We start from the raw sequence: 14,818 nt of genomic DNA on the forward strand, positions 1-14,818 counted from the left end.
AAACAAGTCGTAAAACCGAAAGTGTTTGTGTGCTGTGTTCATGCCGTGTTTACCAGTTCAAGGTTTTATACGAACTAAAACATTACAGAAGTAGCAACCAGAAGCACAATCAGATAAGGATAAAACGAAGGTAACATACAGTGCACAATATGTTAATATTATTAATATTTGGAACTGCTAATGATTTTACCATATATATTTACATTTATGTCAATAAGTCAAGTCAATAACTAAGTTGTTAGAAACTAGGTCAAATTCAATGTGCTGAAATAAAGGCGTGTAATGGATTTTTTAAATAAAACCAACGGAAGCAGCCCAATGGCAATTTCGAAATTTTATTGAAAGATTAGCAGACAAAGTGCAAAAATTGTGTTAGATCACTTTCACATGTTACTGAAAACAAAGAAGCGCAAAATGTGGACTAACACTTGTACAGATACTTTTACAGAAATTAGGATAAAGGTTTCATTGATGATCTAGAATCATATCCTTATACATTTATGCAGAGTTTCAATTCATTTGAATGAAATGACAGAAATGTATGGACATTGTTGAAATTCACAGTATTTACTTCCTCTAATGGGCCAGAAAAACACCACAATGAAAGTATTTTACACTACAAATTAGTGACATGCAAAAATAGTTATTAGGTATGTACGAAAATCACATTAGTACACAGATATATAAGAAAACATTTATTAATTACAGACAGATATTTACAGTATTTAAAGTAGGTGCTATATTACACGTCTTCATGAAATATATTGAGTACAGAGGATGTTATTGTGCTATAATTCTGTCTCTTTTTCACAGGCAATATTGCAGGGTCAAGGACATTTGCCTAAAATACACAGGAACTGCAAATGATATAACTAATGTTAGAAATATTTGCTGCAACTCAGATTCAGTGTTCAGTGTTCAGAGCAGAAATAGAAACAACTGGCAAAGATAACACTAAAAGTCCAATAACAGAAATAAGACACAAAAGGGATTATAACACACAGGGATTAAAACATCAGCAGAATAGTGGTGACCAAAGTTGTTCTGAGGAGTCATTTTTTTGATGGAGAAATCAAAGGAAATTATACAATTCATATCTCACATTGTTTGTCATTATGTTCTGGCAGGGGTTCATTACAGAAGAGCAAGAGACCTGAATCCCTGAGAATAAAATATCCTAATCAGGGTTTTTTGACGTCTGGCCGGTGAGTTTATTGTGAGGACACTCAAAGGGTTTTGTCTATTCAGGCTACTGCAACAGTCCTCAAAGCCCCTAAACCCACTATTGTGTCTCACGTGCCAAAACAACTTCATAACAGCATGGCGCAGCCCAAACTGGCCAAAAATATATAAATGTAGCCTCAGGTTCCAACAGTAAATAATATAAAGCTTCATAAGCCCTTCCCTGACAAACCTGCCCCTCCCCGCGGTGACTGAGCAGGACCCCTCTGTCCGTCTTTGTCAGCGTGCTCTGAGACTGGATGGGCGTGTGCCTGGACGTGGGTGGGCGGAGAGGGCGGAGGGTACGATGGCGGGGGGATGGTCAGGTGGGGCAAGGTGGGCAGGGGTGGACGAGGGGTGGTGGGGAGAGGTGGTGGGGTGGAGTGATGGTAGGATCGGGGACAGCTCGAAGGTGAGGAATGGGCGCTCTTTGCTCTCTGGAGGGTTTCGGGTCGGTCACTGATCTGCTCCAGCAGGGATGGCATGTCGCCTTCTATCTTCTCCAAAACCGCTGCCATTTGCTTCTCTATCTGTTCAATCACGCTGTCCATTTGCCAGTCAGTGCTATGCTCCAGACCACTATACACGACTCCACCACCAGCACCGTAAGGGGCTGTGAATGGACTGGCAAAGCCCGAAGCACCGCTGGACTCCCTCTGCTCCTGGACAAACGCTGTTTTGTTCCGACCGAGACTCGGGGAGCTCATGCCCTTGTAAGGACCTTGGGACTGTTTCCCCTGCAGCGCGGATCTTTCAGCTATCCCTGCCTCCGCCTCCCTGGCCCGAGGGCTCACCTCTCCCAGCACCGGCTTCTCTGCCACGGCCTCTGGGAGCTGGGTCTGGCACCAGCTACTCGGGAAGGTTTTCCCTGCCTCACCCTGGTCCTCCTGCTGCAGCGGCTGCGTTCTCTCAACAGGGGGCGCTTTTGACCTGGCCGCACTCCCGCCACCTGGACCCTGGTCTAGAGACTGAGAAAGGTTTGCTGCAATCTTACGCCGATTCGTGGTCTCTGCGGTAGACGAGGGCTTCTTTTCTCCGTTGCTTGACTGCGGCACCTCTGGATCAGACTTTGCCACTTTGGCCACATGACTCCCTGCGTCCATGATGGACTCTGTGGGTGTCTGCTCGACCCCGGCAGCAGGTTTCTCCTGTCCTACAGTGGTCGTTCTACAACTGGCCTCATCAACTCCTTTCTTGGGCTCTTTGTTTGGCTCCTCCTTCGGCGTTTCAGAAGGAGGAACCTTTTGGCCGAGGGGCTCTGTTGTTGCACTTGGAGACACGCCCGCTGTGGGGCTAAAGGGCGTTTTCCCTACGCTCTGGTCCTCGACCTCTGTTTTCTTCGTGACTAAGTTCTGGTTGTCTAAGGGCCTGTTTTCCATCGTAACTTCATGAGACATGCTCATAACAGGCACCCCCCCTAAATCTACCTGTCTGCCCTCGCCTCTGACGTCATCTCCTCCACCGCCCTCCGCTTGGTCCTCTTCAGCCCCTTCGGCGGCTCCCAAGTCCGTGTTCCGGAGGCGCTGCATGAAAGTGGTGACACGGATCGCTTTCTGTAGAAGACAAGGTGGAGGGAATGGAAGAGGAGGCCAGAAGTTAAAATCTGATCTTGTCCTGCAGATGTCTATTTCCTTCCAAAAGCTCAATGTCAGATGTTGAATGTGAATTATGCTAATTATTATCAAAATCATTACTACCACCATCATTAAATCAACTTGTTTCATTCCAAACAATGACATCTGCTTAAAGTAATGGTCTGATGATGGAGCCAACCTGCATGGGTTCGTAGTACATGAACATGTCTAAATATCCCATAAACCATTACACTGAGAAGAACCATGGGCATGAGAAGGATATGTTTCCGGTGGGTTGAGGACATTGATCTATGTTAGTATTTTGACCCGTGTCGAAGAGTTAGAGTCAAGAGGTACGGCTCGGACGGAAAGGGTAGAGAGGACGGCGTGGATGAAGCAGCTCCTACAGGCTGCGCATGATTAGCGGCTGGATGTGACCGGCTGGGGCAGTGACTGGTTGTTTAGCGGTGGGCTTTTGTGTGGACCGCAGGAGACCTGAACAAGGCCGCGCTCTTTCCAACAATCGGACTTGGTCACCAGATGTCCTCAGTGTGCTAGCAGCTATAAAAGAGCCGGTGAAGGCCGCATTCATAAACTCGTTTCCACACTCAGGGCAGGAGCGAGTCTGGTTCACAAGTCACAATTGTTTTTCTGGCTTTTTTTTTTCTCCCTGTAATGAAAAGAGCGCTTGTCTCCGTACTGCCCCACAGAGAACCACTGTACCTTCAATTCCTGCGTGATACATGCAAGAGGGAAAGGAGAGCATCATCATCTTCATCCTCATCACAAACATCAACATACTTTATTCATCCAGTGCAACATACACGTGGAGAACCATCACTTTCAGTTCTACCATGACTATTTTCTGCTAAGTGTTCCATGACACAACGGGGTTCCGTGAAGAAGTGAAAAGACAGTTGACGTAAGGAGGATGGAAGTGCCCTTACCCTCCACTTGGCCTTGGCAAAGTTTTTCTCAAACTGAGCGCACACTCCTTCCTTCAGGTTTTTCTCTGATGCACCATTTCCAGCAATCCTTCAAGACACGGAAAAGTTCAAACTTACCATGTGCATGTGTGTGTGTGTTTGTGCATGTGTGCAGTATGAGTGTACCATTCATGCCACAATGCATCTTGGGCCGTGATCCTCAGCATTGGGTCAACTTCCATCAACCTGCATACCAATTCTTTCGCTGAGAATTAGACAATTGGAGAAAGTCTGGATTAGGAAAACTGAAACCGCTTTACCCACAGGGCCTGTAGACAAACATGTTTAAATTTCAACAAGTCCATAAATATGAATCAACTTTCTGAGGTCTTTTTTACTCGTAAAACATAAAAAAAGTAATGTCCATGCGGTCAACATGCTGTGAGCATTTATTTCGAGCATAATGGGCCCTCCTGTGGCCACCAGCTGTACCTGCAGGTGAAATGTCATCCCAGTATGGCGAGTCAAACTCAAACTCTCCTGCAACAATCCGGCAGAATATGATCCGGTTGTGCAAGTCTGTGTTTTCCTCCTCAGTCTCATCATAGAAAGGGGGATTTCCAGATAACCTTGTAAAACAGATAAGAAGTTGGTTAAAAAAAGGAATCACAAACACATATTCAACATTTACATGTCACCATAGAAACGACATATTTTGAAAAGACACAGGTTATTTTGGCAGTGCAAGCCTGCAGACACGTTTTGCCACCACATCTGCCTTCTGGCAATAATGTATTCTATTACATACACACACATATACAGATAAGCAATTAATTCATATAATTTCTTCATAACATGAGTGCATACAACAGAGACTTTTTACAGGAGACAAACTGAATTCTTTCCAGATACGTCTACTCTCTCTTTTATATAGTTATATTTTTTACATATATATTTATATTTAAGTGCACTCCGTTTTGTTTTAAGACACGCCTTTTAAATTAGAGTAAAATGCACACTAAAAGACTTTTAAATCGCATGTGCCAATATGTTGCACACAACAGAAAACAGACCATAACAAATAAATTTTATTCACAGAGCTCATTTCAAATTTGATGCTTGCTTTAGTGATAGTTGCCATGGTGTAGGATCTCCCCTTCTATTCAAAATAGTTTGAAGATATCTGCCACTGAGGTTATAAGTTTCTGGAGCTTTGGTGATGGAATTTAGTCCCGTTCTTGCCTGGTAAAGGTTTCCAGCTGCTGTAGAGTTTGTGGTTGTCTTTGATGCATTTTTTGTTTAATGATGTGCCAAATGTTCTCTATATATCTTGACTGCAGGCAGGCCAATTCAGCACCCAGACTCTTCTCTGACAAAGCCATGCTGTTATAATAGCTGCAGTATGTGCTTTTGCATTGACCTGCTGAAATAAACAAGGTCTTCCCTGAAATAGACGTCGTCTGGAGGGGTGCAAATGTTGTTCTAAAACCTTTAGATACCTTTCATACTTTCATACATTCATACTTCCTTCCAAAACTTGCAAGCTGCCTGTACTGTATGCACTTGGGGCAGTGGTGGCCTATTGGGTAAGGAGATGGAGACATGCTGGTTAAAATACCAAATTGCCAAGGTGCCACTGAGGTCCCCTTGAGCAACGTACAGTCCCCACACACTGCTCCCTTTCATGGCTGCCTACTCTTGACTAAGGGTGATGGTTAAATGCAGAGGACACGTTTTGTTGTGTCACCGTGTGCTGTGCTGCAGTGTTTCACAATTTCACAATCACTTCACTTTCACTTATGCTGATTTTTTAACTGGTAACTTGGCGGAAGGTCCTTTCTCCTCTTTTGTCCATAGCACATGGCAACCATGATAGCCAACAAGAATGTCAAGTCTGGACTCGTCTCACCATGGAACACTTTCCAACATTGAAACAGTCCATTTCAAACAAAGAAACAAAGGGTTTTCTGGAACATGTTCAAAACTGGCTTCCTTTTTGCATGACATTGCTTTAAATGCAGATTGCACGGTGGATTGTGTTTAAAGACTGTGGAAGTATTCCTAAAGCCACTTAAAGTGAAAGTGTCATTGTGAAACACTGCAGCACAGCACATGGTGACACAACAAAATGCGTCCTCTGCATTTAACCTTGGTGAGCAGTGGGCAGCCATGAAAGGTGCCCGGGGAGCAGTGTGTGGGGACAGTGCTTTGCTCAGTGGCACCTCAGTGGCACCTGGGCAGTTTGGGATTCAAACCGGCAACCTCCCAATTACAGGTAGGTCAACTACTGCCTCATTTAGACCTTTACTGGATGCCTGTGGTCTTTTGGACATGCACCGGCCATTTAGTAATGTCATTGACACCATAATGCCAATGAGTGATGCAGCATCGTCTGAGGGCCAAAAGACCACAGGCATCCAGAAAAGGTCTTAGACACAGATATATCTCCAGTTGCTCTAAAACATTTAATGTCATGCACTGTAGATGATGGACGTATTTGCAATTTGATGTTGAGGAACATAGTTTTCAAAGTATTCCGCTATCTTTTTACACTCATTCACAGGTTGGAGAGCCTCTGGCCATCTTCTCTGTGAAGTGATTGTCACATGTGATACACAGCAGCACAGCACATGGTGCACACAGTGAAATTTGTCCTCTGCATTTAACCCATCACCCTGAGTGAGCAGTGGGCAGCCATGACAGGCAGTGTGTGGGGACGGTGCTTTGCTCAGTGGCACCTCAGTGGCACCTTGGCGGATCGGGATTCGAACCGGCAACCTTCTGATTACGGGGCCGCTTCCTTAACCGCTAGGCCACCACTGCCCCATCTGCATCTTGCATCTTGCATCTGCATCTTGAAGACATCTCTTTTATAGATACTCATGTTACAGGTACAATATCAATTAGCTTAATTCTGCCATCTGTTATCTTATCTATGTTCTGCTGTGAATATTGGCACATGAAAGTATATAATAATAGTAATAAGTCAGTGATGTAATAAAATAAGACCACAATAAATAAGCATTAAAATATTAAAGTGACCAATAACCTGTACAATTCAACTGAAAAACAAACCAATCCCAGTCTCATTTTCCATATACGCTTATTCCATATCAGGGACACAGCTACTGGAGCCCATTCCAGGACAGAGGGCGCTGGGCAGTCCAGACAACCACAGGATGCACATATGCACCATACATGCACACCTATGGACAATTTAGAGCTGCAAGTCTTTTGATAGTGTGTAGTAACAGAACAACCCAGAGGAAACCAGCATCAACACGTGAAGGGCACACAAAACCCACACACACAAAGCCAGAGCCCCGGAATTACTTTGGTGGGCCGAGGTCACAGAGACCACAGTGCAGCAATAAAATATACAGAAGGCAAAACATGCAGAATAAGCTCTTTGCATAAGTGTGCACTATTACTTTTTGATGACTGTCTTCATTGTTCCATGTTGAATGGATTTTGGTGGAGCAGGCCACTGAATCATACAAGGACAGCTGAACTATTTGGGTATGTTCTTCATTTAAGGGTGCATACAGTTATTTTTTATTAATTGCACAGGTTATAGGTCAAATGGTGGGAATGTGGGAAAGTTTTTTTTCATGATTTAATGTGGTCACATTTTTTAATAAAAAAATATAACTGGCAAAAACCTGAGGTTTATACATTTTGTTATATACACTGTACAGTCATGACCAAAAGATTTGAGAATGACACAAATCCTGCTGCTTCAGAGTTTTTAGATCTTTTTCTAGTTGTTTCTGTGGTGTGTTGAAATATCAATTTTATAAGTTTCAAAGACTTTTATTGATATTTACATCAAGTTTATGCAAAGAGTCAATATTTGCAGTGTTGGCCTTTCAAGACCTCTGCAATTCGCCCTGGTAGGCTGTCAGTCAACCTCTGGGCCAAATCCTTCATAATCAGTGCTTGGAGCTTGTCAGAATTAGTGGGTTTTTGTTTGCCTACCCGCCTCTTGAGGATTGACCACTAGTTCTCAGTTGGATTAAGATCCGGGGAGTTATCTGGCCATGGACTCAAAATGTTTTGTTCCCTGAGCCATTTAGTTCTCACTTTGGCCTCATGGCATGGTGCTCCATCATGCTGGAAAAGGCATTGTTCTTCCCCAAAATGTTCTTGGATGGTTGTAGTTGGAGGACGTTTTGGTTAAAATTGTGAGTAAGACCACTCCCTTGGGTGAGAAGCAGCCACACACATGAATGGTCTCAGGATGCTGTTGGTACGAGACAGGACTGATGGTGGCGCTCACCTTTTCTTCTACAGACAATCATTTTTCCAGATGCCCCGAACAATCGGAAAAGGGGCTTCATCAGAGAAAATGACTTTACCCCAGTCCTCAGCAGTCCAATCCCTGTACTTTTTGCAGAATATCTGTCCTTGATGTTTTTCATGGAAAGAAGGGGCTTCTTTGCTGACCTTCTTGACACCAGGCCGTCCTCCAAAAGTCTTCACCTCACTGTGCATGCACATTCCCTCACACCTGCTGGCTGCCATTCCTGAGCAAGCTCTGCACTGGTGGCACCTCGATCCTGCAGCTGAATCATCTTTAATAGACGGTCCTGGTGCTTGCTGGACTTTCTTGGGATCCCTGAAGCAACACTTGAACTTTACAATACTTGAACTTCTCTCCTTGAAGTTTTTTGATGATAAATCAAAAGAGCAGCAATATCCTTGCCTGTGAAGCCCTTTTTTTGCAACGCAATGATGACTGCATGTGTTTCCTTGCAGGTAACCATGGTTAAGAGAGGAAGAACAATGATTTCAAGCATCACCCTCCTTTTAAAGCATCCAGTCTGCTATTCTAACTCAGTCAGCATGACAGAATGATCTCCAGCCTTGTGCTCCTCAACACTCTCATTTGTATGAATGAGAGGATCACTGAAATGATCTCAGCAGGTCCTTTTGTGGCAGGGCTGAAATGCAGTGGAACTAGTTTTTTTCATTCATTTTCATGGCAAAGAGGGACTTTGCAATTCATCTGATCGCTCTTCCTAACATTCTGGAGTTTATGCAAATTGCCATAATAAAAACAGAAGTAGCAAACTTTTTGACAACCAGAATATCTGTCATTCTCAAAACGACTGTACATATTATCCAATATCATGTGTTGCAGCGTCCCTGGATAAAACGGAATGTCTCTAATTAGACTCACAGTATGTACATGATGACCCCCACAGCCCAACAGTCAACTGGTCTTCCGTATCGGTGCCGAGCCACCACTTCAGGAGCTGCAAACATTCACAAGCACTAGATCAGAAATAGGATGTTTATACTAATGAGCAAATTGCCACTGTAGACATAGTTCAGACTACCAAGGTACTCCGGCGTCCCACAGGGCTCAGTGATGGAGCCATTCTCGAACTTGGAAAGGTAGAAATCTCGCAGCACCACTTTGTTGTGGTTGTTCTCTGTGTAATACATCAGGTTCTCCAGCTAATGAAAAGGGAAAAAGGAGAGAACACAAATGTTTTGACAGGAACCGTGGGGCAGCGTTTGCTGCTCTCAGAGCCATTTGGCCAAATACAAACAAAATAATTCCTGATTGTTTCCCAAAAAATACATGTACATTTCCTGATGTGCATTGTGATGTATTAACTCTCAAATTACCAAAGCTGCAGTAATTCTCATCCCATGAAGAGGGGACATTATTCTCCTTTTACCATGATTATGCAACTTTTAGTCAAGAAAATGTCAGCATTCAAACTTTCAAACGTTTACGTTTAGATCAGTAAATTATTATTTCAGAAGCAATTTGCATTTTGAGTTTGACCTAAAGATTATTGTTTATGCTTTAAGAGCCAGGACTGAAAGTGAAGGAAAAAAAAACATGCTTCAACATTTATTTATGCAATGTGCATGATTATCATGTAGCTGACATACAATCTTGAAATCTCAATAGTCATATTATGGATTATGATTTATATTACTCTGTATCAACTAGTGATGACCACATAAAGGAGTCTTATTTTCCTCATGACTGTATGGGAGTCGTATCTTATTCATGCTGGGCACCTTGTGCCAGTGTAAAATCAGGTTGATTGACACCAGTGTTGCACTCTGGCTCTGAAGTCTTTTCTGCCTCTGTCAGATCCTTTCCAGGTAGTTCACACTGAGAAATCATTTCATATGAGACACTCTTTTGTTTCAAAATTCAAATGCTGCACATTTGAGTGAAAAATAAACTCTGTTTACTGTACGGATTGTGCCGTTCGCAGGGTTGATCCCTAAGCAGTGGCATCAAAATTCCATTCCTACATCAGAAAGGATGACGTTTACTCACTTCACACTACAAAAAAGGGTGTTGTTCACATATAGGGAGGGTACAATATGGCTAGCAAGTTCCAAGAATGAACAACATATTCATGAATTTACCTAAGTAAATTCCCTCCATAATCTAGGAAAAGGGTTCTATAGTAAACTAGAGCACATTAACAAGTGCTGGCCAAGACGACATCGGCAAAGTGAGGTGTAGATTGCTGACTAGAGCCTATTTGAAGGCCTCCTGTTGAGGAAGTGTGAAAGAGCAACGGAAGCATCATATGTTCTTTAGGGACGGTATGGAAACATGCCATTTCTTTTCATACTTCCTGTCCCTAAACCAGCACTGCGGAAAAATCAACGACAGCTTGATCATGCTGCTACGTTTTCATAAGATGCAATCTTGCCAAAGGCTTGACTCGACCCTTGGAAAAATAATTTCAGTTAAACAATCTGCTGGAGAGATGCTGCACTCCAGTTTGTTAATTAGAACAATGAAGCCCTGTGCTCTCAATATTTAATAATGCAAAATGATGGCATATAAAATCTCCACACACACACACACACACACACACACACACACACACACACACACACACACACACACACAGCTTTGTACACTAGAGGGCACCAGAAACTAATATGTCTCCACCAATCAGTAATGGCTTCAGTGATTAGAGAAGATGAATAAGTCCATTTTTGTAATGTGTGTTTGCACATTAACACCAGGCACAAGGGTGCAAAAGCAACATCACACTTTTATGAGACAAAGAGGATAAAACATTTGGCCGATAATCCTCATCGCTTTAATGATACTGCCCTGCGTCTGAAGTAAAGGCACTTTGAATCTCCTCCACATGTACACACGAGCACACAAGAGACCTAATCAAAGACACGCACAGCCATCTCCGCTGCATCCTCCTCACACACTCCGCATCCAATCAATTCGAATGACGCATGATATATCACCTCATTAGCTGCAATACACGGTGTTAAAAGGTAGCCGTCTCTAAAAAAAAAAAAAAAAATCCAACGCGGTACGGCAGGTGAGCGGGTCACCTTTAAATTCCTGTGCACGATGTTGAGGGAGTGAAGGTACGCCACGGCCTCCAGGACCTGGCGGATCACATTGGAAGCGTCCCGCTCGGTGTAATTACCCTGATCCAGGATCCAGTCAAACACATCCCCACCTGTGGCACTGTAACACAGACACACGCACATGTATTATTTCTGTCTCGTACCAGAATACTTCCAACCTGGGTGCAGGTGTTCATTTACAAGGTACCAGGAGGCACCAGGGGGTAACTGGAGACTGGTGGTTTTAACAGATCCCAGTTTATTTCACACAAAGTGTAAATGCTGTTTCACCCTGTTCATCCTCCACAGTGGTGTGGCACCATCTCTGCTTACAGATTGTATTGTTCTGTTTGGTAGTACTGTTCATAAGCACACTTGCTGTATTTTAACAGAAGAGCACACGCTACCAGACTATTTATGAGAGACCATCTATTATTGGAGTTTTTTTTCCATTCATTCACATTTCTATGGGAAGAATACACACAATACAATATATTCTCCCCAACCTCCCATCTCTCCCCCTCTCTCGCACCATCTAACTGCTAGCCTTTAATGAGACACTTCTGGTTGTTTTATTCTTCCATATGACGCAATAACATGAGCTCAATACACATAAATCAAAACCATGGGGAATTATCGCCCTCCCTGTAATCTCAGTTTAATGACAACAGAGGAGAGTAATAACAAGACAAGCAGGCAGCCATCAGGCACATTGAAAGGTAATGATTTCCTCGGTCCCTGGTTAAGGGAGCGACTGGTGTATTTACTGTAACACATCATTTCTCAATCGTGTACCTCATTATATTATATATCATTTATTAACTCATGCAAAACCTAATCTGTCTAATATTTGTATTTCATAAAATTGTAGTTATTCTCGTTCTGTTTTAATGGATGATTGAGTGGAGATGATATAAGAAAATAAATTGAGAACTGAAAGTGGACACATCCCGAACTATGTGTTGTTAAGATATAATATTTTTGCAGTGTCTTATACGTATGCTACTGTGGTGCAGGAAGCAGACTCACAGCTCCTGGATTATGTAGAACTCTTTCCTGGTCTCAAAAGCATCGATCAGCTGGAGAATGTTTGGATGGTTGACCCTGGAGTAAAATAAGGTATATAATCAACTCACAGCCCACGTGACCATGAAAAACATTTTTTCTTTTTACTGATATTAATAGTTTTCCTGTCTTTATGGGAGCACTTGGCCCCCACAAAGATATAAATAAATGGCTACATATAAAACACACACCATACAGGCTTTAACTACACTATGCTCTCACACACAGTAGCCTGTTGATGTCCTGTTGATATTATGAATCACCACGTACAATTTCAGGATCATGATTTCATTCTTGGCAGCCTTCCGCACTTTCTTGCCATCTTTCTTGAGGAATTTTTTGCACACGTAGACCTTGTCCGTCTGCCGTTCTTTGGCCAGGCAGAGCTCGCAGAACTCCTTACTGCAGATGAAGAAGGAATGATTTCACAACAAACTGTTGTTGTTTTTTTTACGTTATTTGAGTTTGCAAGACTGAAAATCCTTCAGAAATGACTGAAAGAGAAGTCCTTGTGGTGAAATTAAACATATCAAGTTCAAGACACGACTCTACAATAAATTTTCAATCATTATGCACTTCTCTGAATAGGACTGCCTTGAATGTTCCTTCATATCAAGCTTCATATCTACATGGTTCAAAGCAGTTTTTATACTCTATATATATATATATATATAGAGTATAAAAAGAGTATATATATCTCTCTCTCTCTATATATATATATATATATGATTGCTCAACATGTGTGTGTGTGTGTGTGTATATATATATATATATATATATGTGTGTGTGTGTGTGTGTGTGTGTGTGTGTGTGTGTGTATATATATATATATATATATATATGTGTGTGTGTGTGTGTGTGTGTGTGTGTGGGTGTGTATATGTGTGTATATGTGTGTATATGTATTTATGTATGTATATAGCCATGTGTTCTTACCCTGTTCTTTTTTGCCACCTGTTGTTGCACTAACATGTCAGAAACTGGAGGGTTCGCAGACTTACGCTTTAAGGACCTGGCCAATCTCGTATTTGTCGGTGATGTCCGTGGGGCTGCTGTAGGAACGCCCATCTCGCAGGGCAAGGCACCCAAATGGCATGACGGCATCCGCCTATCAGACGCAGACAGCAAGAAGCAAACAGAACCTCCCAGTAAGTCAGGCCTGAAAAAACGAATCTTGTACATGAATCCACATCACATTATTGTACTTTAATGCTCGTTGCCCTCATTAAACGCACACAATCATGATGCTAATGCAGAAAACATACGACCCTGTCAGCATGATGCGCTGTAGCAGAAGACATCCTCTTGATTTAGACACGCCAGTTGAAGAACACAGGATTGTTGATCTGAATTAGCATCAACTCGCGGTTCTAAAGCGTTCGCAGTGACAGTGTGTTAGCGGTAGCCCAGATGACAAACGTCAGCAGCATGAGGCGCAGTGGCGGGACTGCCGCGCCCTGCTGCAGCTGTGTAATCCTTCATCTGGCCCTAATCCCTAATCCCATAGATACGGGGATGGGCCGCGGCTGGACCGAGGCAGAGGTGGTGGCTGTTGATGGGGGAGGCCTGTAGTTTGAAATATTATGCAACCACGTTTCATAGAATTGGATGAAAAGTCCTGACAAAGGATTCATAACGATTGCCACAAGATGCCTGTTATGGAATAGCGAGCTGTTTTTCAGCATTCCAGCATTTCAAATGGCCAGCAGGCTCTGTTTTAACCACGCGAATGCAAGCGCAGTGCACCCTGCCATTTAAAAGGCACACCAGCACGGAGCGCCAGTATTCAGTGTTCCTTTCCGCCTCGTCCAGCAGCATGCTGTGGCACCCAGGGAGTCCGCGAATATTTATGAACTTGCCGCTTCGTTTCGTGCTCTGATGCGGGTCAACTGCTGGCTTTTGTGTGGCTTCATTTATTGATGAATTTACTGCTGAGACCTCCCAGCAGTTCAGGTGTTCAGTTCAAGGTGACCAGGAGTTCAGTTCAGTTTAAGGTGACACGGAAGGGACGATTCTCCAGGATTTTATAGAGGTTCAGATCCAGAAGCCGGCAGAGATGGTCCACTTTTACACTCTTAGGGCCGTTTTGATCATATTGATCATATATAATGTCACGTCCATGCGGGCATGACGCGGCGGGTGAACGGAGAGGAGGATGAGGAGTGACGAGGAATGAAGGACGCTTTCACCTGACATCACGGAACAGGGGTTTAATGGTGAATCACAGGACAGGGGAGACATCCGAGACGTAGACACTGGTGAACACGGAACATAACGTTAAAGACCTGACAGCGAACAGAAACGAACAGGGCAGCTTTATACAATTAACACAGGTAAAAACGATTAGGGAACATTACACATGACAACAATGAAACCCCCATTTCGGACCGGATCGTGACATATAAACAGGCAGGCAATTAGTGATTCCTTCATTTTAATTTCCTTCTCGAGCTCACTTACATGAACCTCCTTTATGTGCCACACCCCACTTTTCAGAACCTTGTGCGATGACAAAAATTTGGAATCCACCAACTCCTGTGATTCAAAATAGTTTTGAGCGTCTAATGTTTTAACTTTGACAGCCCTAGTAAATATACATTTAAAATATACAATTTTATTTTGCCCTTTAAGTTACATTTATTACACACATACTGTACACAGGGCCAT

At 43.1% G+C, this 14,818-nt stretch overlaps 1 protein-coding gene across 4 annotated transcripts in view; it reads right to left on the reverse strand.

The window, feature by feature from the left end:
• Nucleotides 1-682: 682 nt before the first annotated feature.
• camkvl (CaM kinase-like vesicle-associated, like) overlaps nt 683-14,818 on the reverse strand; it is a 35,130-nt gene continuing 20,994 nt past the window's right edge. The window contains exons 1-12 of one of the 4 annotated variants that reach the window (XM_028994897.1): nt 13,420-13,604; nt 13,153-13,259; nt 12,422-12,553; nt 12,116-12,190; nt 11,069-11,207; nt 9,064-9,184; nt 8,904-8,979; nt 4,214-4,350; nt 3,908-3,986; nt 3,743-3,830; nt 3,519-3,527; nt 683-2,774 (exon numbers count right to left, since the gene is read on the reverse strand). In XM_028994897.1, the coding sequence (XP_028850730.1) occupies nt 1,392-2,774; nt 3,519-3,527; nt 3,743-3,830; nt 3,908-3,986; nt 4,214-4,350; nt 8,904-8,979; nt 9,064-9,184; nt 11,069-11,207; nt 12,116-12,190; nt 12,422-12,553; nt 13,153-13,259; nt 13,420-13,452 (2,379 nt within the window). In that variant the 5' untranslated portion in view covers nt 13,453-13,604 and the 3' untranslated portion in view covers nt 683-1,391. Of the gene's footprint in view, nt 2,775-3,518; nt 3,528-3,742; nt 3,831-3,907; nt 3,987-4,213; nt 4,351-8,903; nt 8,980-9,063; nt 9,185-11,068; nt 11,208-12,115; nt 12,191-12,421; nt 12,554-13,152; nt 13,260-13,386; nt 13,605-14,818 lie in introns of those variants that run through there. The other 3 variants (XM_028994900.1, XM_028994899.1, XM_028994898.1) reach the window with 3 other exon arrangements.

Source organism: Denticeps clupeoides, chromosome 10 (assembly GCF_900700375.1).
Source record: "Denticeps clupeoides chromosome 10, fDenClu1.1, whole genome shotgun sequence".
Taxonomy (NCBI): Eukaryota; Metazoa; Chordata; class Actinopteri; order Clupeiformes; family Denticipitidae; genus Denticeps; species Denticeps clupeoides.